This window comes from Argiope bruennichi, chromosome 10 (genome assembly GCF_947563725.1).
Source record: "Argiope bruennichi chromosome 10, qqArgBrue1.1, whole genome shotgun sequence".
NCBI lineage: Eukaryota > Metazoa > Arthropoda > Arachnida > Araneae > Araneidae > Argiope > Argiope bruennichi.
Genome location: NC_079160.1, coordinates 31,769,401 through 31,793,678, shown reverse-complemented (window position 1 = coordinate 31,793,678; position 24,278 = coordinate 31,769,401). Strand labels below are relative to the sequence as shown.

Here is a 24,278-nt window from a genome sequence, read left to right as displayed (position 1 = left end):
TTCAAATAATGGATAACCGTTACAATAAATTATTAATTAATTAGTTAAGTTTGCTAGTTATATTTCAGTTATTCTTTTCAGTCTTTAAAATCCATTAAAATAAGACTATAGGCATAAAGTGTTTGCATACATAATTGCAAATTTAAAAAACGTCAGATAAATATATACAAAAAAAAAAATATCCGTGGTTTGTATAGCCTCGAACTCAAGCGATGCAAAAGGAATTATTTATTAAAATAAGACCATTATGTCGTTGGATCTTTATTACTCTTTTCTCCTTAAAAATATGATCTTGTTATTATATAATGTATATTTTTAAAAAATTGATTTTCAAGCCATTTTTTAAATAAATAGCATAGCTGAAAATTTCTTTTCTAACGAAAAAGAGCGAGAGTATGAGAGACTTCAAATGAGGCTTTAGAAGCTGCCCGCTCTTCAGCTAGGGGATAACCAACGAAGTGTCCGGCATCAGTGCATCTTTGATTAAAATAGCAATACTTATTTGAATGCTTAGTTAATTTGTGAAGAAACGAAGGAGAGCGAAAAAAGTTTCATTTGAAACAGACCGTAAATCGGCAACCTTCTGTCACAGACCTGCTAAAAAGTAAACACAAGTCATCTAAATCCTTTTGAATTGAACGATAATTTTCTAGAAGCGCGTCCCGTAATGTGCAATTGTAGAGAAAAAATATCCATATGTTTGTATTATATTTTAATGTAATGAAGTTCTGTTAAGATCTTATAAATATCAGAATTTCCGGGAACCACATAACTCGTGTATCATTTCATTTTTTTAACTCAGTATTTTATCTTCCAAATAAGTGAAAGATGAGAATCCTCGGCTACATAATTTGACATTTCACTTTCATTAATATGATTTGCAGAATTAACGGAAGAGGCAAATAATATATATTTAGTTTCTTAAAACTGTACATGATTTTTTTAAAATTTTTATGTTGTGTTTATTCTTTTTCGAATTCTAATTGTCGAATTGAATAGATGTTCTTAATAGATCTGCTGTTAATGGAGATGAAGTGCCGATACCTGTAAGCCAAAAAATATCGTTAGATCTATTGAAATTTTTTTTGGACATATAATTTTACTCCATTTTATATTGATTCGATTTATATCATTGATTGGCTTATAATTACAACTAAAAAAATGTTATAAAAGGGATGTTTTTTTCAACATATGTTCTTATCAAAGTATGCATGATTGCTCTAAATTCATTTTGATAATATATATATATATATATCAATATATTATTAAACTTAATTGGTGTTTACTTAAAAATTTAGATGCTGTAAATTGCTTTTTTTTTCCTTTTAAAAGTTTTTTGTTTCTGATTATTACTATAATAATACTTAACTTTACAGTTATTTAAAAAAATATGTACTGTTTCTTTATCTGACTTAATCATACTTACATTTTAATTTAAGTTAGCAACTATGGATGATATATGTATAAAAATGATATGTGATGATATATGAATTATTGCCTTATTTTAAATAAATGTTATTTTCTGTATCAAAATGCTCTTTCAGTGTTCATTTTTAGAAATGCCTTTTTCTTAAAAATGACTTTTTTCCAATATTTTAGGAGGTGACGTATAATGCAAGATGAAATCCTAGTGTTCATCCAAATTCTTGGATTGACTTTCATTTTATGAGGTAATAATCAATGAGAATTTATGAATGATTCTGCATGTATTTTTATAATTTGTGAAACTGAACTTTATTTTAGTGCTAAGATATTCATTTTAAGATCAACTTAGTTCTGATTAGGCAGTTTTGTTATAATTCAGTGTTTTCTTATATATTTTTTTTTATCTCTTTATGTTTTTTCTCATTCCGAAAGATCAATTATAATTATTTTGTTTTATTTAATTTATTTGTAAGCAAACCAATTTATCATGTAATAAATATAAATTTAAAACATTGTAAAAATATTAGAAATTACAATACTCATAAGAGTTGTTATAAAGATTATATTTTGAAAAAAGATGTACTTGGATAAGTATTTTATATGAATGTGAAAGCATTTCTGGTTTTTTCAACATAATAAAATCTTTTGCCCTAATCTTTGTCATACGTTTATCCACTTTTCCTTTTCAGTTATAGCAAATGCATATTGTTAGCAATATTTGAGTCTGTACAATGCTTTTAAAACCTACTCATTAACATTCTAACATGGAATCTAAATCTAGATAGCAATTGATAATTTTTAGAGTTAATCCTTGAAAGCAAGATTGTATTAGAAAAATGAAACATTTACTTGTTATGTTTTAACAATAACAACCTTCATTTTAATGATACAAGATGCTGGTCAAAGGAATTTTTATTTGATATAATAAATAATTTTATAAGATACACTAAATAATAAGTATATTTAGTGTATCTTTTTCACCTCATTTCTGCTTTAGAGTTAACTGGTAATTGGATTATAAATTTATTATTTGTAGCTTCTTTAATTGATTCTAAGTAAAAGAGTTTTTTTAAAATTTGAACAGATAATTTTACTTTAATATCATCCAAATATCACTACATTTTAACTATGCTGAAATATAGAAAATTCGATATCTTATAGTAGATGTTGCATTTTATTGTATATGTTTTTACTTTTAAGAAATAATTCTTTTACTATTAATTTATAAATTGCTCTGCATCTGAATGTCTAAAAATACATTTTATGATATTAAAGAAATTTATTATTTCCTATTAACTTAAGGTTAGTAAAGAATATAATATGTATTGAAGATATCTTGAAAAACATGTTTAATATTAGTAGCTGAAATTTCCAGTTCTTAAGAAAGTTACATGCATATGTTAAATTGCTAATACTGAGATTTATAAAATCAAGAGTTATCTCAGTTCAATAAAAATGTTATTTTCATTCTTCTTCGATGATTCAACATACGTGATTTTGGTACAGATTATCCTGTATAGGTAGATAGGCATCTAGGATGTTTTGCCAAAAGACAAAATATAATTACTTAGCATGTGATACATTTTTTTATTATCTCTTTTATATATCCTTGGAAACTTTCACTGATGAAAATTTGCAAATGCAAAAATTTGGTAACCATCAATCGGTAAGATATATGCTCCCCTCAAACTCTTACTTCATAAAACAAAATATTGAAACATATCAAGAAAAATAGTATTTGCCAATAAATAGTATGATAGACAAAATTCATTTATAATGGAAAAAGAAAAAAAATGCTGAAACGACATTATTAATGATTCTTCTGAAACGAAACTGCTTATTGCTGAATATATTCCATCCTTAACTTTTTCTTATTGAATGATTGGAAATATTGAAGGACTTTATATTAAGGTACTATACAGGGTGACCCAAAAATATTGAAACACAGTTTAATTCTTTACCTGTTAAAGATAAATGGGCAATGTAAGTTGCAAAGTAGTTTAAAGTATGGTATGGAATGACCATGTTAATAAAAAAATAAAAAATTGCCTTTAATTTTTTAAGTTACATATTTTCAATTTTTATATGACCCCTTCGTATAAATTTAGACAATTACAAAGCTAATTTTTTTTAAACAACATCATTACAAAAAAAAAAAAAAAAAAAAATACTCATATATTAAAAATCGAATGAGTTATAAATTCAAAGTTGAACATGTTGCATAGAGACCATATAACAAAATAGAAATAAAATTTACTACCTATTATAAAAATATAAAATGTACAATATTTACATTAAATCCCTTTTTTGCTATTTAGGCATATTCTCGGCACCATCATGTATTCTTAAAGGTGTTTTTTTTTAATGTTCAGACTGATTTTTATTCATAAAAATTAAAATATAAAATAAAAACATGCAAATAATTTATTGTAAAATTTATCACAATTTTTCAAAATAACATTCTATAAATTAATTCATAGGCGATTGATGCCATGTTCATCAAATATTTATATTAAAATATTTTTTTTAACTGCATAGTGAAATGCTGATGATTTTCTTTTATCATAAGATCTTTCTGAAATACATTTTATAAAATGTCTTATCTCTCTGTATGTATGATTTTTTTTTAATTCTATGTGCCAACTGCGAGACCACATGCACCTCCTGCTTGCATAGGCAGACCATTGTTGATCTTTGTCTATTAAAGCTTTATTTAAAGACATTTAGGATTTTTTTTTTGACACATGCCACATTTTTTATCTAAAAATATTCATTGTTAATTTATATAGGGCCTCATTGGAAAAAACAGCATTTTACATGATGTGAAAAATAGCACAAGTCAAATTTTTTGCTCTATCATAATTTGTTTAGTTTTAAAAATACAGTTATGGAGTTTTTTTCTAATGATCTTATTGAATGGGAGGAGGGGGGGGGGGTCATTCTAATGGACCAAATTTATATAGAGGGGTCGCATAAAAAGTTACAAAGTGTAACTTTTGGAAAATTACCGGATCAAAAGCAATTTATTAACATAGTCTTATTCAGCACCTTATTTTAAACTATTTTTCAATTTACATCGTCCACTTATCTTTAATGGGTAAATAATTAAATCATGTTTCAATCTTTTTGGGACATCCTGTATGTTATCTAATGTGACTATGTAATATACAAAGCAGTTCAAATATGTGCCTGTAATGATAGTTTGGTTTTCATGTTTCTTAAATTTGAATTAAATTTGTTTCTTTCTGATGGAGACATATAAAATAATTTACTAGAATACATCTCTAGACTAAAAATCTACTTCCCTTTCCAAGTAAAGGGTCAACATATTAAAATGCCCTAGATTTTATAACATGTTATTTATGTTGCTATGTTCTACATTTTATAGACTTTTATCTATTGGCTCTAATGTGTTAACTGTATATTAGTGATTAAATGCTAAGAAAATTGCCAAAGATTCATGTTTATTGTAATCAGTGATTAATTACCAAAAATGGCATGTTAATCTTAGCTAAAATCTCACTATATGTCGCGCCCGAGATATCCGTGAATGACGTCATATAGATCAAAACTATAGCTTTTGTTATTACTTGCAAACGTCATGTTGCCGTGCAAGTAATAACAAATTATATAAGTAATTTATAACTATAAGTAATTTATAGTTTTGATCTATATGATGTCATTTTCGGATATCTCGGACTCGACATCTCTACGTTTTATTTACAGTAGCATGCAATACTATGTTTTGCTTATGACAGGTAGCTAGGCCTAAAATTCAGCAACGACTTGTACTTAAGGTGCAAATATATCTATTTTTTATATTTTCAAAGCAAAGTTTGATTCTTGCATTTTAGCTACAGTACATTATCTCCTTATATAAAAAGCTTTTTAGAATTGTTTGAATGCATAAAAATTTATAATTAAAAGAAATCTGTAAAGTTAAATTTTGTTATTTATAATTTTTTAATTATTTTATTGTTTATATTTTCTACATATGTGGATTAATCTTTTATCATTCATTTGGCAACTGACATTTTGCCATAAAGAAAGCATAGAATAAACAAATTAAATTTCTTCTTTTTTTTATTCCTTCTTGTTTTTAATGATATTTATAAATAATTCTAAATAATTTTGGTATCCTTATTCCTAGTCCAATTCTTATAAATATACAAATAGTGCTCTTTTAATTGATTTTGATTTTTTCCTTTCTAAAAAATATTTTTTCATTATTTGAACTTCCTTCTTTTTTAGCAAGAACAAAAAAGTGGACTAATTGCTGGTGGAATTTAGTGTTCTGACTCATCAGACTGATTTTTTAAAAATCTTGTTAGTGACTCATAGGCTAAAGTAACAGTAACTTGGAGTAAACTAGACTATGAAACTTCATTATTATGTAACATAGTGTGGAATAACAATTCTTATTTTACCACAATACTTAATATTTTTGCTCTTGTGGCTTTGCAATAAACCAAATCAATCATGTTTGAAGAAATACTTGAAAGGGCTGTAAATCCCTCTGATCCTACCTTGGAAGATATAGCTATTTTTAAAGTTACTGTGACACTGTGCCAACAGCCAGAACTTAAAGCTTTAATCAAAGATTGTGACTATCACAAAATGATTTATAAGAAATTTCCATATGAAGAACAGAAAGATTGGAAATTGGTTACACTTAAAGCTGCTGAAATAATGTCAACGGTATGTATTCCTGAAAAATTAAGAAAAAGAGTTCTTGATTCGGTTTGGCAAATTAGCCTGGAAATCTTAAAATGGATTGATTATCATACAAAAAATTCTTACTTGGGCATTGAAACTCCTGATGATTTTTGCTGGACACCTCATGGCAAGATTGATCACAGAAGAACTGCCAAAACAGTCATAAAAGATGAAACCATAGACATCAAAAAGCGATACAAATTGGCATGCTTGTACTGCCTGGAAGATGATATACGTATTCTCTGGGGAAAATTCCGTAGAACAACAAAGAAAGCTTTCCATAATGGGAGGGATCCCAAACTGGTAGAACAACATGGTTTGGTTGTTTATTGGTCTTATTTTATACAAGAAGTGCCTTTGGATCATAATGTGTTTACAGTACATGAAGAACTCACTAATATCTTTGCATTTCGGTGTGCAGCACTTGAAGGGAATAAAATAGCTACTGAATACTTTTTTAAGAAATTGACATTTGATGAAAGGAAGCGTATGATAGTTCCATGCATTGAGTACATAGCCACGGGCCCTCATACAGCTCAACAAACTTACATCAAGTTTTCAGAACAGGATTTGAATGATTCTGTATATTTCTTATTCTCCCAGTTGGATGAAGAAGATCGTACCAAAGTCTTTGAAAGCAATGCATTGCTTATCTTAAAAAGCTTTCTAAGCTGGCCAAGACAAAGGGTTTTCATGGAAATGGTAAGCTTGACATGGCAATATCTTCCGGAAAAGGATTTCGGAATTTTATTACTTGAAATTCTTTCGAAAGATTTGGATGGATACAAGGATTACAATTATCGGAAGCTTTTTCTAGAATTTTGGGATACAAGTCCTCCATCCTATAAATTATTTATTAACAATGAAACAAGTTTTGGAGGGATTTTGCTGGTATTGTTGATAAGATATAAAATCCCCTTTGTAGTAAGAAAGAAGACCTTTCGACGAAAAGTGATGTTCATAAATAATATCTTAAAAGACAGAACCACTAGGGAAAAATTTCTTGCAGATGAGGAAAAATGGGAGTTTTTGAAATTCATAATACAAGAAGGAATAGTTACTAGGACTTCAATGACCAATTTTGAGTCCCAATTCTTTACTTCTTGTGTTGAAGTTTATTCGGCTAGGAAAAAGAAGTGGGATCAATGTTTCAAATTAATCCGTATGATTCTACCTGCTGAAGATACAGGAAATCGGGAATCAGATATGGACGAAGAGGAGGAGGAGGAAGATGAGGACGAAATAGAAGAGTAGAAAAATCATGAAAGTAAGGGTGGCATTGTCAAATTATTCATAATATCCAAATTTAAAATTGGTTCTCATCAATTCTGAAGAACAATCAGAAATTGTGCAAAATCTTTTGTAAAACTTTTTGCAAATCTGTTTTGTGCATGCTGTTTTAATTTTTTCATAAAATTTTTAATTTTCTGTAACTTATCAGATATTATGAAATATTTGTCAGAAATGGAAATGTCTTGCTTGTGCATTACCGTAAGGTGCATATTTGCAGATATCTTTAATTCTTAAAAGAAACAGGAACATTCTGCTGTTACTTGAAAAAAATAAACCATGGAAATTCTAACGATGTTTTATCATTGAACTTAAAACTGTGGAAATATGTTGGAACTTTTCCATGAGTGACACTTGTGTTATTACACTAAATCATATGCTATGCTTATCGAAAGATGTCCTTTGTTTTTTCATGCTACAGTATTTTTTATTTTAATTTTTTCATTTCATAGACTTGCCTGTACTACAAAATTATGCTTGTAATAATGAGTATTTCTTCTTTGAATTTATTCAAAAATTGTCATGTTACTGTTCATCATTGTTTATGCATATTTCTGATATGCCTCATAATAAAAACTGGTTTTAAAAAATGGAAGTTGTGATTATTTTTACATGATTTTTTCTTCTGGTATTGTATTTGTAATGCATGCTTACTTAAAGGTATAGAAAGTAGAATAGAATTTTTATTGTGGACGTGTTGTGTTTCAACTTCTGTGTTCATGTATTAATAATCAAGCTTGTTAATGCTGAATCATTAACACATTTGGGATTTTCTAATAAACTCTCTATTCATGCTTTAAAAATTAATTTTCTATCTTCTGTTTCTTTAATTTTTTTTTTTTTTCATTTCAATTTAGTGATGCCTTTTAGCCATATCAATATGTCTATCAACTTATTTTGTCTTCAAATATAAAGATTTTTTCAGCATACTGATATCTAAATTTCTTGATTAAGTTCGTTATAATTAATTCAAGTATAATTTAATAAATATATTACATGATATAAAATAAAATGTCAATTAATTTTAGAATAATCTCTTAATTAATCATGGTCCAATATCTAATATCTAGACAATTAGACAGATTCATATATTTTCAAAATGAAGAATGACAAATAATTGTATTTTATGCTATGAATCAGAAAAGGGATTTGTGAATTTATCCTATCCTATTAATAAAATAATCTTAACACTTTAAAAATTTAAAACAAAAATAAATTTCGCATTTCTGTCATTAAATAATGAAGTTTTGAATTTCATAATTTTAGAGCATCTGGACAACTACTTCCGTGAATATCCACAGTCAATATGTTCCTGAAGAAAGTTGTAGATTGTCTTAAAATAATGAATTTCAAGCTTCTTATAACAAATCATAAGAGTGGTGTTTGTTGTTGGTGTTTTTTAAATATTAATGTACTGAAAATACTTTTAATTGGCCCGGAAGCCTGGTTGGTAAGGCGTTGGATTCGCGTCCCTTGGGTTGCGAGTTCGAACTCCGCCTGCCGAAGACTCCTCGTGTGTGTGGTGGTTGGCGCACGTATAAATCTGTCATGGTCACAAAGTCCTCCATGTCGAGAGTAATATTACTGGGGGTACTGGATCAGGGGTGATCGTTCTCTGATTCAGGTCTAAATTACGATCTGTGGATAAGTGAATGAAATGCATGAATGAAGCCCGCCCCGTAAAAAGAGTTGTGACGTGTGTGTAGCTAAGTCTCAGTCTTGGCTACTAAAAAGCAAGAGACGCACTCTTGGCTTAAAATCACTGACTTTAGAAGTCAGTGGGATTGTCTATGACAAGTGCCATTAGAAACAACAACTTTTAATAGCATGGGGGGGACTACAAAAATTTAATTTTGTACTTTTCCAGGGATTTATCGATTCAAACAATGTGGATGATTTAGAAGATAACTATTTAGGCCACAATTAAAGTGGACAAATTCTGCATGCTGCTAATAAATCAGAATTTTCTAATGTGGAAGGAAAACTAGTATGAATTAAGATAGTTTAGAAAAAATTAAAAGTAGAATAATATTAACAGAGATAATGCAAATACAAACCTTTGTTAATTAAAGCAAATGAAAGAATTCCTTCTAAAGAATGTTTATCAAATGTTGCAAAATTTGTATGACAGTTAAAATTTGAAAATGAATTTGTGTTTTTTAGAAGTATGTATACTGTGCAAGATGTAGCGGTTTAATTTGCGAGATATGCCGAAATGTTGCAGATAATCTTTTGAAAATTTTTCACTTCCAAAAGTTTTTAATAAGAATCCAAAACGTTCCCAGACTGGTACATCAAATAATTTCAAAACGGGACAGATGGAATGTGTTCTATAAATAGAAGGCAAATAAAGAAAAGAGAGTATTTTCACAGCAGATTGTTACCGTGTTTAAAATCTATATATATAAAACATTAACGTACGTGGCACAAAAATCGATCTTATTACTAATTGTCGAATGGCAACATTTAAATTTAAACAAAATATCATACGAATGGCAGGCTACTTTATTCATTGAACATTTTTATAGCTATTGAATGAAACGCTTTGCTTAGGTAATTACTGAAGAATATTATTAGAAGTGTTCTGAAGATAGTTCGCAATGTCACCAAAGAGGACATTCAGTCAGAAGAAAGAAGATATAAAAAAAATCAGGAAAATAGGCTTCATACAAACGTTCGGGACAAGAGGTTAGCACAGCCCACCTCTTAGCGTCTTTTTGAATTCTCGCCAAACGAGTGGCGATAACGTCGCCACTGTAGCAACCTAGACGGACTTTTTTTTATTTTTTATTATATTTATTTTATTTTTTATTATATTTATTTGTTTTATTTTATTATTATTTACTTATTATATTTATTTTTCATTATATTTATTTAATTAATTTATTTTATTTTTATTTATTATATTTATCTTATTTTATTTATTATTATTTCTGGCTTTCAAGTATCGTTTTTTAATTGAAAAATAATAATAATAACAAATATTCAATTAGTAGTCAATTTGGCGAGATTTCAAATAAGTCGCCAAGAGGTGGGCCCATCTAGGATTTTACCCAAATGTTCAATGAAGTAGGCTTAACCTTTGTTAGATTAGTAATCGTGGTAAGACTTAAGATTAATGTACGGTTTGTCGCCAAGCGCATCAATATTATGCCAGTCTTCCAAAAATTCTCTAAAAGTCTGAAATCCTGGGTATATACTAGTATGCTGAGCAAAAAGGGAACATGGAGAAATATCATTTTAAAATTTTCATTCTTCCAATAGCATTACATGAAATCCACTGAATTGTCTAAAAGTTTTACCAAACGTTGATAGTTTATTTTAAACTAGTACTTACCATACAATATAGTTAATATTAGCAATTTGGAAAATTAAACTATTCTAGAGTAATACAGAAAAGAAAAGTTCTAATTTTCTAAATTTTAATAATTATATTAATATATACCACAGAGCTGATTTCATACATAGTTTTGTTAGCAACATAAATTCACAGCATGCAAAAAGATATTTATACTTTTATTTCTATTATGTTAAAAGCTTTAGATTTAACACGATTAAATTAAGAATAAAACCACAAATTAAAACTCCCGTTCTTGTAAAAAAAAAAAATCCTAAAATATGGCGGAAAACGAAGAATTCTATCCTTAAATTTGTTTGAATGAATAATTTAAAAGATTTTGACAGTAATTGTGTCTTGAAATATAATATTTATCAGGCTCTTTTGTTAGAGAGGACATAGAAACTGATTGTGGTAACATAATTTACACTCCTGTCATTAAAATAATTTAATAAAAAATACAAATATAGCTCTGGAATTTTGCTAGTATATTTAGAAGTATGAATCTTATGAACCAATTAAAAAAAAATCGATATTTCGATTAATTTTAGGGTATACTATATTCGGACAGCAGCGACAATTCTTGTGAATGGATTTCGCTCTAACTTTAATTGAAATCTATAAATTTGGTGTAAAAACTATATATAAAATTTCATCCATCCTGCACAAAGCATTTTTTTTTTTTTTTTTAGTTATCATATTTATAAATAGACAGACATAATGCCGATAATATGTTTTTCTAACTCAAAGAGGTCTGAAACGAGGAGCTTCGACAAAATCTCGAGTTTGAATGTTTGGGCAATTACAATCCTCCATATATAGCAAAGTAAAGAAAGAAAGAAAATGCGCAATAATAATGATACAATATACTGACTGGTTAGCTATGCTAACGAAGTAACGAAATCGGTTCAATCGAGGTTCTGTCAAAGGTTTTTTTTTTTTTTTTTTTTTTTTTTTCGAAATATCTCTCATAAAGGCCATCAGGGTCAGTGGACCATTGATGACGTATCGAATGATCATCATGTGACTGTTGAATGTAGAAATATGAGAAGTAAATGTAAAGAATATTTAATGAAGTGAAGTAAGATTTCTTTGGGAAATGGTGAGAAGTAAGCGGACATTGATGTCAAATCTAGTGCCATGAGTTTTCACCTAATATATAAAAAGGAATTTTTGTTTGTTCGTATTTTATGCACTGCCGTACCATTCATCCGATTGCGATATAACTTTGGCAACTTATTACTGGCATTTGCGCGAAAGTTATATGAATAGTACAATTATTATATTATATCTAATATATGAAAATGAATGTTTGTTTGTGCGTATTTTATGAGCTGCTCTAATGTTCGATGACGATAAAACTTTGTCATTTTATTGCCTTGAACCTAGAAAATCCATGTTTTTCACATGACCAGTTGTTATGGTGGATGCTCACGAGTCTGACAGTCAAAAAATTAATTTGTTTTTGCTGAATACAGAAAAACAAAATATTGTCTACCATAATGTATTCATTGTCGACAAGAAAATATATATCATTCTTAATTAAATAAGATAGCGATTTCAAACAATATTTTCAAAATCATTTCTTTTGCGGCAGCAACGCGCCGGGTACCAGCTAGTATAAGCTAAAAATTAGTAATATCAAACCAGTGGTTGGTGTTAAGGGACTAGTTCTTCAGTTTTATCAATTATTTTAAATATATAGATAGACTGAATGGTATAAAATGTTTATAATTTATATTCATTTTTACGACACTCGCACAATTTGTAAGTTATATTCACTGTAAGAAATCAAAACAAATATGTGAGTGCCAGCATTGTCTCAAATGTCAAGTATTTCTTAAGTTTCTAATTATTGTTGTACTTATTAGTATTTTTTTAATTCTTCGTTTTTCCTTGAAAAATAATTTCAAAGAATTGTTAAGAAAGAACGTTCATTGAATTGTTCATTGTTAAGAAAGAACGGACGCAACAAATAAAATATGCATTTCTAAACAATATTACTCGCTAAGAAAAATCACACCAAGTAGATGACTATGGAGAAAAATTTACTTTTCGCGCAAATATCTAATATCTTTTTCTTCTCTTTATTCAAAATGGTTAATTTCTAAATAGTTTTTTTTTTTTTTTTTTCGAAAAATGTTTGAATTTTGTTTGAAAACTTATTCTTTGAGCAATTGCATTTATATTTGTATAGTGTACGTTTTAATGCTATTCTAAGTCATTAAATGTTATTTTCTCAAATTCAAAATTTTGATAAAATCTTATGAATAACCTCAAGTTTTTAGGAGATTACTCTTTCTGATTGCTTCGTGGAAGTTCTATTTTGGTCCACAAAATTTCTTTAGAAAAAACTTGGGCTGTTCGTTCGTCTTTGAAAAAATTCAGAGAACTGAGGATGAAAAGGGTCGTTATAAATGGGTCTCAATATCTAAAAAATTAGGGACCTCTGATTAGTAATATGATACTGTTTATACCGTTTTCCAGAGATTGATATGAAGCCACATGTAAATGTTAAAACTTATAATCGAAATTTTCATAAACAACTTCGATTATTAAAATGTTATGCTACTCTCACTCATTCATTTAAAAATAATTTTTAAGTTTACTAAAATAGTTCTGGCATATTATTTCATAGTATTAAGAAGATAAATTTAAAACTAAACATTCATCATTAAAGGAAGAAAAATCAACTTCTCTTGCCTATCTTGGATATTAACTATACTTTTTTTTTTCTTTATGATTTACGTGCATGCAGGTAGGGCATTAAATTAAAAATTCTTTAACAGTCAAATTATGTGCTGGGAGGCGGAATTAGGTATTTTGAGGCAATCCTATGCGATGCACATTATGAAACTTCTCTTTAATAAGCACGTTCATTTTGTCAGTTTGTCATTTAAATACATTTTAAATGTAATTAAGATGTTAGTTAATTATTTTAGATAACTTTTTTATTTTAATAATTTTATGAATAAGTATATATATATATATATATATATATATATATATATATATATATATATATATATATATATATATATATAATGGATTTTCCGAATTCTGTTGGCAAAAATGGATTTTTCGAATCCTGTTGGCAAAATAATATGTAACATTATTTGGGTTGAAGCAGAGTGCAGGTTTGAAGACATAGTCGAGACGTTGTACTTTTAATTTCGTTTTATTCTCTTCCGAGTGGCAGGCATGTTTATTTCCAAGAAGGCGCAGAGCGGCACAAAAACATAAGAAAAAAGCGAAAAAAGGCCGAAACAAATGATTACTAGTCTTATATAACATAGGATTTCCGGCCACTTGCAGATGAAATACATATTTTGACCTCTGATAAGGGCAAAAGTATCACTTTCATTTGATACGAGTACTGATGGCGCATTATTTTTACAAAGGAATTAATTAAACCGAAAGTGGAATTGGATCACGAAATAAGAGAATATTTTAGAATGAAGTTACGATGGGCTTAATTAAGATAAAGTTTTGGAAATTAATTTGGATTAAATTAAGAGTTTAAAATATTATATATATATATATATATATATATATATATATATATATATATATATATATATATATATATATATATATATATATATATATATATATATATATATATATATATATATATATATATATATATATATATTCACAGTATACACTGTGTTTTCCAAACATGGCATTTCTAGCACGAGCACGAAAAAGTGACTTATAAACTTTAGTAGACAAATTCTTATTGACTGCACCGCTGAATGCCAAAGTGCGTCAATTAGTTATAATGATAACGGAGACGGAGATAACTATGACTAAGAGTTCGTAAAAAACTTACTTCTAACTATCACTCTGGAGCGCGAAAAAATTAGATGCTGAAAATGAAAAAGCCGAAGTCGAAAAGAATGAACCAGAATATATGTTGAAAAAGTTAGAATTTGAGTTAACCCTTTCTAGGGCCTTGGGAAGTATGCTTCCCAACAAATTTATCAATCTTTGTATGAATTTATGTAGGTTGGCATAATTTCTGACAAATTTTTTTAGAAAGACAGAAACTTAGATGCTTTAGTTCTTTATCTCACACAAAATGATGTGTCTTGATTTGTTACTTAATTATTAATTAACCAAATTAAATTTATCTAATAAGCTAAATGAATCCCTTTTCTTATTCTAATTTCAAGCCTAAAAATATTTTAACATAATATGACTAGAAAAAAAATGGCCCTTTAAAGGGTTAAAAAGCAGAGAAAATCCGTTAACTGTATGGGAGGCTCCAAGACGGATTTGCTAAAGAATTATAATAACAGCGGAGACATAAGTGTTTACTTTTCATTATTCGAAAAGCAAATACTAACATTGCAAAAGGAAACCGGATTTCTTATTTACTCGGGTTATTACCGCTGGATATAGCCAATTTAATTGCTCGTGTACCTGATCCATCAGCTAATGACTATGATCATATAAAAAAACTGTTACTTAAAAGATTTAAATTAACTTCCGAACAACTTAGACAGAAGTTCGTTACTCACAAAGAGATTGTTCTTCATGGCAAGATTTCGGTTTTGAACTGAATAACTTTTTCGAAGAATGGATAAATTGTTTAGAAATAACCAATTTTGAAGATTTAAAACAGTTAATGGTTGTCGACCAGTTAAAGAGTAAGATACCTGATGACTTGCGCGATCATTTTCTCGATGATTTGCCAAAAATAAAGAAAATAAAAGATTTGGTTAACAAACTGGACGCATATGAGGTTGCACGATGTCATCTTAAAAAGGAAACAAACAGAAATTTGCGAGTTTCTGAAAACAGAAGTAAATTTGATACTGTAAAAGAAGCAAAAAATCCACCACTACCATTCGTTCTTGCTCAAAAGAACTATGCTGATGATAATTTCTATAATAAGAGTGATATTAAATGTTACAATTGCAATGAGTATGGCCACAAATCTGTTAATTGCAAATTTAAAAAAAAAGGATTGAAATTTTTCCAGTGTGGTAGCTTTTGGCCACAAAGCCAGTATTTGCCCGCAAAAAGATTTTAAAATGCTTCTCTCTAATAAAGTGTATATTCGTAATTTTCTAAAAACTGTAAATAAGCTTAGAAAAAATGTTGGAATAAATTGTGATGCACTAATTGATACTGAATATGATATAACAATGATTAAATATGATTTTTATTTGAAAATTGGTAAACCTAATTTAACAACTGATAATGTGATATTAACTGGTTTAAGTGGAGATAGCATAACTCCTCTAGATTTTTTTATTGGGATATATTAATTAATGAATATGTAATATCAACAAACGTATATGTGTTAGAAATAATGCCGAACGAAACAATCATTGGGATGTATGTATTAAAAAAAAAAAAACCCTAAGCTTTTCAGTTAGTGAAAACAAAATTATCATTTACGAAAAAAAATATTCATGTAAACTACACGCAGCTGGCGAGAAGTGAGGTCAAGGTCGTATCATTAGTACATTTTCTCGAGACTGATAGCGCCAGACAGGTTCCTATTTTTGATGATCGCTTCAATGAAACAAATGAAAATTCTCTCCAACACCTCGTTCAGTTAGCGGATTCGATAAACTATGACGAAATCGACATTACTTATGTAAACAAACACACGAGACAGAAAATAGTGTGCCTTTTGAATAAGTATACTCCAGTCAAAACAAAAAATACAGAATTACAAATGAAAATAATTCTGATTAGTCATAACCCGTGAAGACTGCCTTTTAAAGAACAAAAATTCGTGGATTGATAAATGGCTACTGAAAGGGATAATAAAGCCTAGCTGTTCAGATTATTCTTCCCCAGTTGTACTGTGTAAAAAGAAAAACGTTAATTATAGACTATGCATTGATTATCGTAAGTTAAATAAAAAAAATGTTAAAAGACCGCTACTCTTTACCCCTCATAGATGATTTACTTGACAAACTTGAGCAATCGAAAATATTTACTACTTTGGATTTGAAAAACGTGTTTTTTCACGTAGACGTAGAGAAAAATGGCATAAAATTTACATCTTTTGTAACACATCATGGTCAGTGGGAATCTCTCGAAGTACCATTTGAACTTTCTCATAGTCCTAGTGTATTACATTAATGGGATATTCAGGAATTTGATGCAAGACGGAACTGTACTCATTTACATGGACGACGTTATTATACCATCCAAAAACGAGGAAGAAGGGCTAGAAAAATTACAGCGCGTTCTACAGATTGCATCAGAGTACAGATTGGAGTTTAATTTCAAAAAATGGCAGTTTTTAAAACCACAAATAGAATTATTAGACCATAGAATCCAAAACGGAACTACACAAGCCTCCGTATCTAAAACAATGGCTGTAAAAAAATTTCCGTAACCACAATCTGTTAAATAAAAAGATATAATATAAAGTTTTTTAGGCCTTACAAGTTATTTTAGAAAATTTATACCCTGCTATTCAAAAGTCGCAAAACCATTTAGTGATCTGCTAAGAAAAGATAGTGCATTTAAGTTTGAATCTGAACAAAGAGAAGCTTTTCAAAAACTTACAGATGTTTTAATTCAGAAACCAATTTTGCATCTCTATAAACAAGGATCGGTTTTAAAACTCCATACAGATGCTAGCAGTCAAGGATTTGGGGCAATGTTGCTACAACAGGGAACCGACAATAAATTTCATCCTATACATTATTTTAGTCCAAAAAGATCTCCACAGCAGGAAAAATACAACAGCTATGGGTTAGAAGTTTTGGATGTAATTGAAGCATTGAAAAAATTTCGACATTATTTACTGGGTTCGAAGTTTAAAATTGTGACTGATTGTTCCGTTTTTGAACAGACTATGAATAAAAAAGATCTTGCACCAAAAGTTGCAAGGTGGGCTTTACAGTTAGAAGAGTTTTTGATTACCATATTGTTCACAGATCAGGAAAACAAATGGCACATGTAGACTCTCTTACTCGAAACGCAGTGTTTGTTGTTACTCTTTCACATAGTGAAGTGACTATTAAATAGCCAAACGCTCAAAATCAGGACGAATTCTTTAACAAATTAAAAGCATTGACAGAAAATCAAGAAGATGGTGAACACGTTTTGAGGAATGGAGTTTTATACAAATACGATAAAGGAAGGGAAATACTCATAGTCCCAGAGGTATTACAAAGGGAAATTATAAGACAAATTCACTGTAGAGGACATTATATGCCATGGCTAAGACGGAAGAAATTTTAAAGCAAGAGTTTTATATATTAAAGACGAGGTTGAAAATAGAAAGTGTGATTGCCAATTGCATCCCTTTGTAATAAGAAACGTGTGAAGTCATGCATCTGACCTCCGACCCGCTACAAAGGCATACGGAAAAATTACTGAATGACCGGACCACCGCAACAGCAACACTGGCGGGAACTGTGGTTGAGTCCTAAGGGCCATCACCGGCCACAATACAACCCTCCCCGAAGGAAGTACGTCCCGTCATCAATGGGAGGAGCCAGATCCCCCACCTATTTGTGTACCTTCCAGGGTTTCGAGATCCAACCACCATTCCAAAAGCATCTCATCCTTATTTCGTGGTGCCCCCCCCGGGGGTTTAAGAAACGTGGGAAAGGCGAAGGCTTCCTTAACCCCATCCCAAAAGAGAATTTACCTTTAAGTACTTACCACATCGATTTCAGCCTATGCCTTCCACAAATAAGAACTATCAATATATTTTTTCAGCTGCCAACGCCTTCACAAAATTTATTTGTCTTTATCCAGTTAAGTCAACACCCACTCAAGACGCAATAACTAAATTTAAGCTTCAACGATCTACATTTGGAAACCCAACGAGGATAACCACAGACAGAGATTTAGCTTTTACCTCGAAAGAATTTGAAACATACTGTCAAGATAAAAGTATTGAACATTGCAAAATTCGGAAATGGGCAAATTGAAATAATGCATAAAATTTTAATACCCATTTTATCAAAACTTTTGATAACAGACTCTACCAAATAGTATAAACATGGGGCATCAGTGAAAAAAATAATCAATAGTACTGTTTCAAAGAGTACAAAATTTACCCTTTTTGAGCTTTTAACTAGAGTAAAATAAAAGGCTGATTTAAATTTAAAGGAAGTATTGGAAGAAGAATGCACAAAAGCAATGATAGAAGATCGAAATAATATCAGAGAAGAAGCAAGAGACAACATATTGAAAATACAAGAGGAGAATGGCAAAAGTTTCAACAAGCGAAGAAAAGTGGCGCGTATCTACAAACTTGGTGAATTGGTGGCCATACAACGGACTCAATTCGGTGCTGGACTCGACCAACGACCAAAGTTTCATGAACCATATCGGATTGTCAAGATTAAGCCTAAGGATCGCTACAACGTGGAAAAAGTTGGATGCATGACGGACCAAATACAACTTCCACATTTGCTGATTTCATGAAAGCCTGGTCTTCCGATTAACAAAATGAAATGTCCATTCTTTTATCCAGATACTGTTTTTTTTTTCTTTTTTTTCTTTTTTAAATTCTTTTAGGCTTTTCTACTTAGAGATGTTCAACTTTCGAGGGCGAAAGATGTCAGGATCACCGAACTGTAGTGCCAGGCATCTCACTTCCCGCCACTTAGCAGCGCCTCTGGTGGAGGAAACAAGAGCGATGTTCAGTTGAAGCCTAGACGAGGCGAGATCAATTCTATAATGCTCATTAATAAATACTTGCTCAATGCTTTTATTTTTCTCAAACGTATGAAAAATTTACGTACGAGAAGGCTTCCTCTTTTCGATTACCTTGTTCCTAATCCTCGCATTCATAGGGGCATTCTCTTCACCAGGCTCATTATCTTTTGGACGTTTGTTTTTATGATTTTCACCGAATAAACGTCACTTGCGACCCTATGTTATATGGTAATTTTTCAGCTTCTTAATGCCTACTGTCACCTCTCTGAAACCATCTTTCGAATTTAACAACACCCTCTGCAAACATCGGTACCGAAGTTGCAGCGATGTTTCCTGGTGCACATTTTAGTTTTTCTTGAATATCTTAAAAACCTCTCAGTTTTCATACTAAATACTTATATCAAATTAAAGAGCATGAAATTTCTTACTTTTTCAAGTTTCTATTTTTCTTCGAGTTTTAATATTTTTGCAGATAAGGGTTATAAATTACTTTTTCGATTTTAGTAAATTACGACCCCCTGGATCATCAAATCGGTATGTTGCTTACATGAAAAATAACCTTTAAGAATGTGCTTTCACTTAAAAGAAAATTTATGGTTCAAACCTCATTTATTATTTTTTTAATTAATTTTTTACAGTTTCTAACAATTTTTGGGCCCCCAATATTCTTGCGATTTTCACCTACTAAACGTCATTTAGGACACTATGTTGTATAATGATTCTTAATCCTCTTGATGCCTACTATCCCCTCTCTGAATTTTTCGGTCGAATTGGTAACACCCTGTGTGTGTGTGTATATATATATATATATATATATATATATATATATATATATATATATATATATATATATATATATATATATATATATATATATATATATATATATATATATATATATATATATATATATATATATATATATATTTTAGCAGTTTCGTGGCCGAAGACTGTTTAAATTTTTAAACTTCGCTTGATTCCATCCCGGAAGGCCTAATTTATATGCAAGCAGAAGCGACGTGACACATCACACAGAAGACACAATAGCGGAAAGAGAAAAAGCTTCTATTGCATTAATTAAATAAAAAAAAAAGGTAGGATTGGATCAGGAAATAAGAGAATGTTTTAGAATAAAGTTAATATGGGCTGAATTAAGATAGAACTAGGAAATTAATTAGGACAATTTAGAATTAAGAGATATCATCACATATATAACAGAATCTCATAATATAAAATCACTGGAGAAAATATTTCCGTCTTTTTTCACTCTTCTCTTCTGTTGTGGACTGACGTACCTCGTCGCTTCTTGCTTGTACATAAATTATACCTCCCGGGATAGAATTAATCGAGTTTAAATATTCAAAAGTGTCTTCTCTCTTCGGTCACGAAATTGCTTAATATATATATATATATATATATAACATAATATTGGGGTGAGTTTGTGGCAGAAAGGAGCAGATTTTTTGAATGAGCTTCAAATTATTTGAAGCTCTTTCAATATTTAATTAGAAAAAATATTAATTGATCTATCTATTATAAAGTTAAAGTAGAAAAACTTTTATATTGTTACGAAATTTCCGGGTTCGTTTGGATAGTGGGAGTTATATGGTGTGGAGAACGCTCAATCAGCAGGCGGCAGTAGAAAATAAAACAACGACGTTTATTTACACGAAGACACACAGGACAGCACAAAGACGACAACTATATACAGCACAACACACGATTATCTTCAGCCGAGACGTGCAACATACAACAGCATAAACAGCAGCATACAACAAGTCTCTACTGTAGACAGTAGCGCACAGCTTAGTTCAGCAGTAGCTTCACTCCTTCGCTGCTCCGCTTATCTCTGGAAGACCAGTTCTTCACCGTCGACCCGACTACGACTGGCAGCCGCCTCCTTTTATAGGTCTCAGGGGGCGGGGCTAGATGCCTCTCAACCAATCAGGAACGTTCGAGGCGTATCTCGGTTCCTACTGGACGGATCGGGAAAATTCTCGATGTTTCAGGTATAATCTATTTTGGCGCCAAAGTCGCCTAATTCGTCACCAAGTCGCCAAATGGTCGCCAAGCTCTGGGACCCCCTATGGAACCAACTATGCTGGAAAGCAGCATCACAGGTTCGTAACAATATTTTCAATATATTTGTTGAGGTGTGGTGTGATGAAAAGCCAGTTTCTTTGTGTTTATTTACTAAAAAAACATATTTACATATAAATGTATACATACGTAACATATTTAAATACAAATGTATGTATCCTCAACAATATTTATTCGAATGGTCAAAATGACCCCTTTGGTAAAAGTAGACATACTATATACATTCCTCCGAAGCTAAAAGAAAAAGATAATATTTACAATTATATGTCTTATAAATGTAAGTAAAAAATAAATAAGTCTCTCTCAAATAATAAAAAAAAATGTAAGTAAAAATTAATATAATATAAAAATACGGCAATAATTTTCTTGAAAAAATTAACGAAAAGTTTTCTCAAAGGGGTTGAAATGAACCCTTGGTAAACTTAATGTTAAACTTTAAGACAAATACAGATATTGCTTATATTCCTTTTCTATATATTTCTACGAAGTCGCCTGACTTTTCACCTATGGATTATTGTGCCTTTCGTTCTTTTGAAATAAAACTCTTTTTCTAAGCGCAAACCCACCATGATTGATGGATTCTGGAAACGAATGGAAATTAGTATTGCTGTAAATTTTACGAAAACCCTTTTATCATGAAAATCAAGAAGCAGACTTACAGTCCAGAAAAACGGCTATCCTCTGATTGAATATTTTTTAAATAGTCTTTAATTTAAACATTAATTAAATGACAAGAAATCGATCTAAAAATGTGTAAACACCTTCTATATATGCCGATCTCTAGTAGTTTAGAAATTAGTTATTGAGCCATAATTAATGCGAATACCATATATTTTGTTCGTAACTCAGTTTGGTGAAAGCATTGCGAAAAGAAAAAAAAAAGGAGTAAAAATTTTCTGGAATTTAGTCATATGATTTTTTTTAATGTTAGTAAAATGATAATGTGATTCAAATACTGAAAATTATTGCATTGCCCAAAGCAAACGACAATGTAATTTGACTTGTTTCGTGTTTGAAAAGTGACATTTTTTAAAATCAGTTTTTTATTCAATTTCTAATATATTAAAATCTGAAATTTCGCTTAATTACATGATTTACATAACCGATTAATTTTGCAGAACTAAAGTATCAATTAAATATTTAATGAATTTTAAGCTTCAATTTTAATCAAGATCAAATAAGATGTTTTAACACTGTTCTTCCAAAATAAATTACGAACTGTTCTGGCAACAGAAAAAAAAACAACAACTTTTATTCGAAGAAGATTTTATTTAAAAATAAATAGAAAATGGGAAAAGTCAAAGCATTTCTTCTCGGTTTGAGTGCTCTTTGAAATTTCCTAAATAAGAGAAACCTTAAAAAATGTGATGAAAGCAATTCCGGAATATGCCTTGTAAGATTTCACACTCTGCAAATTTCTATTAAGGTTTCTTTCTTTTTTTTTTTTTTTTTGTGAATATTGCAAAAAGACGTAAAATAGAAGTAAACAGAATATATTTTTTTTCCTTTAGAAACTAAAAGGAAAAAATAATTGATGGAATTGCTGAATGAAAATTTTTATAAGATTCTTTATCAGTTACGAATAATAAACTACATTAAAAGTAACTTTTTAGGAAATTTTAAATACAAATTTAAAAAAATGTTATTATTATGTTTCACACACTTTTAAATACACTTTTCTATCAGTTATAAGTAAATTAAAAAAGAGCTTATAAAAACGTGAGGTATTGAAAAAAAAAAACAATAAAAAAAACGAAAGTCACAATCAATATCATAGCTAAGAAAAATTTCTAAACATTCAAGAACCTAGTGGTAAGGTCTCTATTGTGTCTCTGGAGATTCTGTGTTCGAAACCTTATTCCATTGAAGATAAGCCTTCATCTGACATCATGGGCCAAACGTCTTCTCATTTGTGTAGTGCGAAAGTCAAGAAGGTTTGTCGGCTCAAGTGTTGTCTTAGTCATCTGACTAGTGTTCAGAATTTTGAAGTCCGTACCAAAATAACGCTTGTGCTATTTTGAAACTAACTAAATTCAACAGATGTTAACTAACTAAATTTAATCATTAATTAACAATTAAACTGCTGATGATGATGAGGATGATGATGTCGTGTCCACGTTACCATGGAAACGGGGTGCAATAGCTTCTGAGGGTAAAGACCCTTGAGCTCCCGAGGGTAGAAGTCTGACTTCTAGCTCATATGAAGATAACACTCACACACTCACAAGCACAACCCCTTTTAACAGATGGCTCTTTCGCACAGCTCACAGACAGAACACAGAGTAAAGAATAACCATGTCCGAACCAGGACTCGAACCCGGGACGCCCAAATCACAGGGGAGACGCGGTATCCCTAGGCCAAGAAATTAAACAGCTATTTAATGTTTTTCTCTGGCAACTCAAGGGCTAAAGGCTGTCTTTGTAAAGGACAAATGTCTCGTAATTAATTAGATTACTTTGTAAATTTCATACCAATTCGTCCATCAGTCGCTTCAGCTGAACTGAAAAACGCAAAGCCTATTGCTACCACATTAAATATCAACTAAAAAAAATGATGCGATTTTCATTGATTTAAGAAGAAACACCTCGACGATTTAAAGAAGAAATGTAGTATTTTATTCAAAATTCAAGTTGAAATGGCTGGACATTTTTAAAACGTTTAGAAAATTAAGATATTTTTAAATTGCGGATATAGCCATATCCTCTATTTCTATTTAAACATGCTACTTTGTGATTGTAAAATTGCTATTCGATACTT

At 29.9% G+C, this 24,278-nt stretch overlaps 1 protein-coding gene across 2 annotated transcripts; it reads left to right on the top strand.

Moving 5' to 3' along the window:
* The first annotated feature begins 395 nt into the window (after positions 1 to 395).
* Positions 396 to 8,005, top strand: LOC129989345 (uncharacterized). 2 transcript variants are annotated; one of them, XM_056097826.1, is made up of 3 exons: positions 396 to 604; positions 1,600 to 1,670; positions 5,677 to 8,005. In XM_056097826.1, the coding sequence occupies exon 3, from the start codon at positions 5,905 to 5,907 to the stop codon at positions 7,393 to 7,395; it is 1,491 nt and encodes a 496-aa protein (XP_055953801.1). In that variant the 5' UTR covers positions 396 to 604; positions 1,600 to 1,670; positions 5,677 to 5,904; the 3' UTR covers positions 7,396 to 8,005. The 2 variants fall into 2 exon arrangements, with proteins under 2 accessions (XP_055953801.1, XP_055953802.1); XM_056097827.1 differs by lacking the exon at positions 396 to 604 and adding an exon at positions 649 to 1,046.
* Positions 8,006 to 24,278: the final 16,273 nt, after the last annotated feature.

What these genes read in the sequence shown, in the direction of transcription:
- LOC129989345 (XM_056097826.1), top strand. Translation starts at nt 5,905, where the DNA reads ATGTTTGAAGAAATACTTGAAAGGGCTGTAAATCCCTCTGATCCTACC.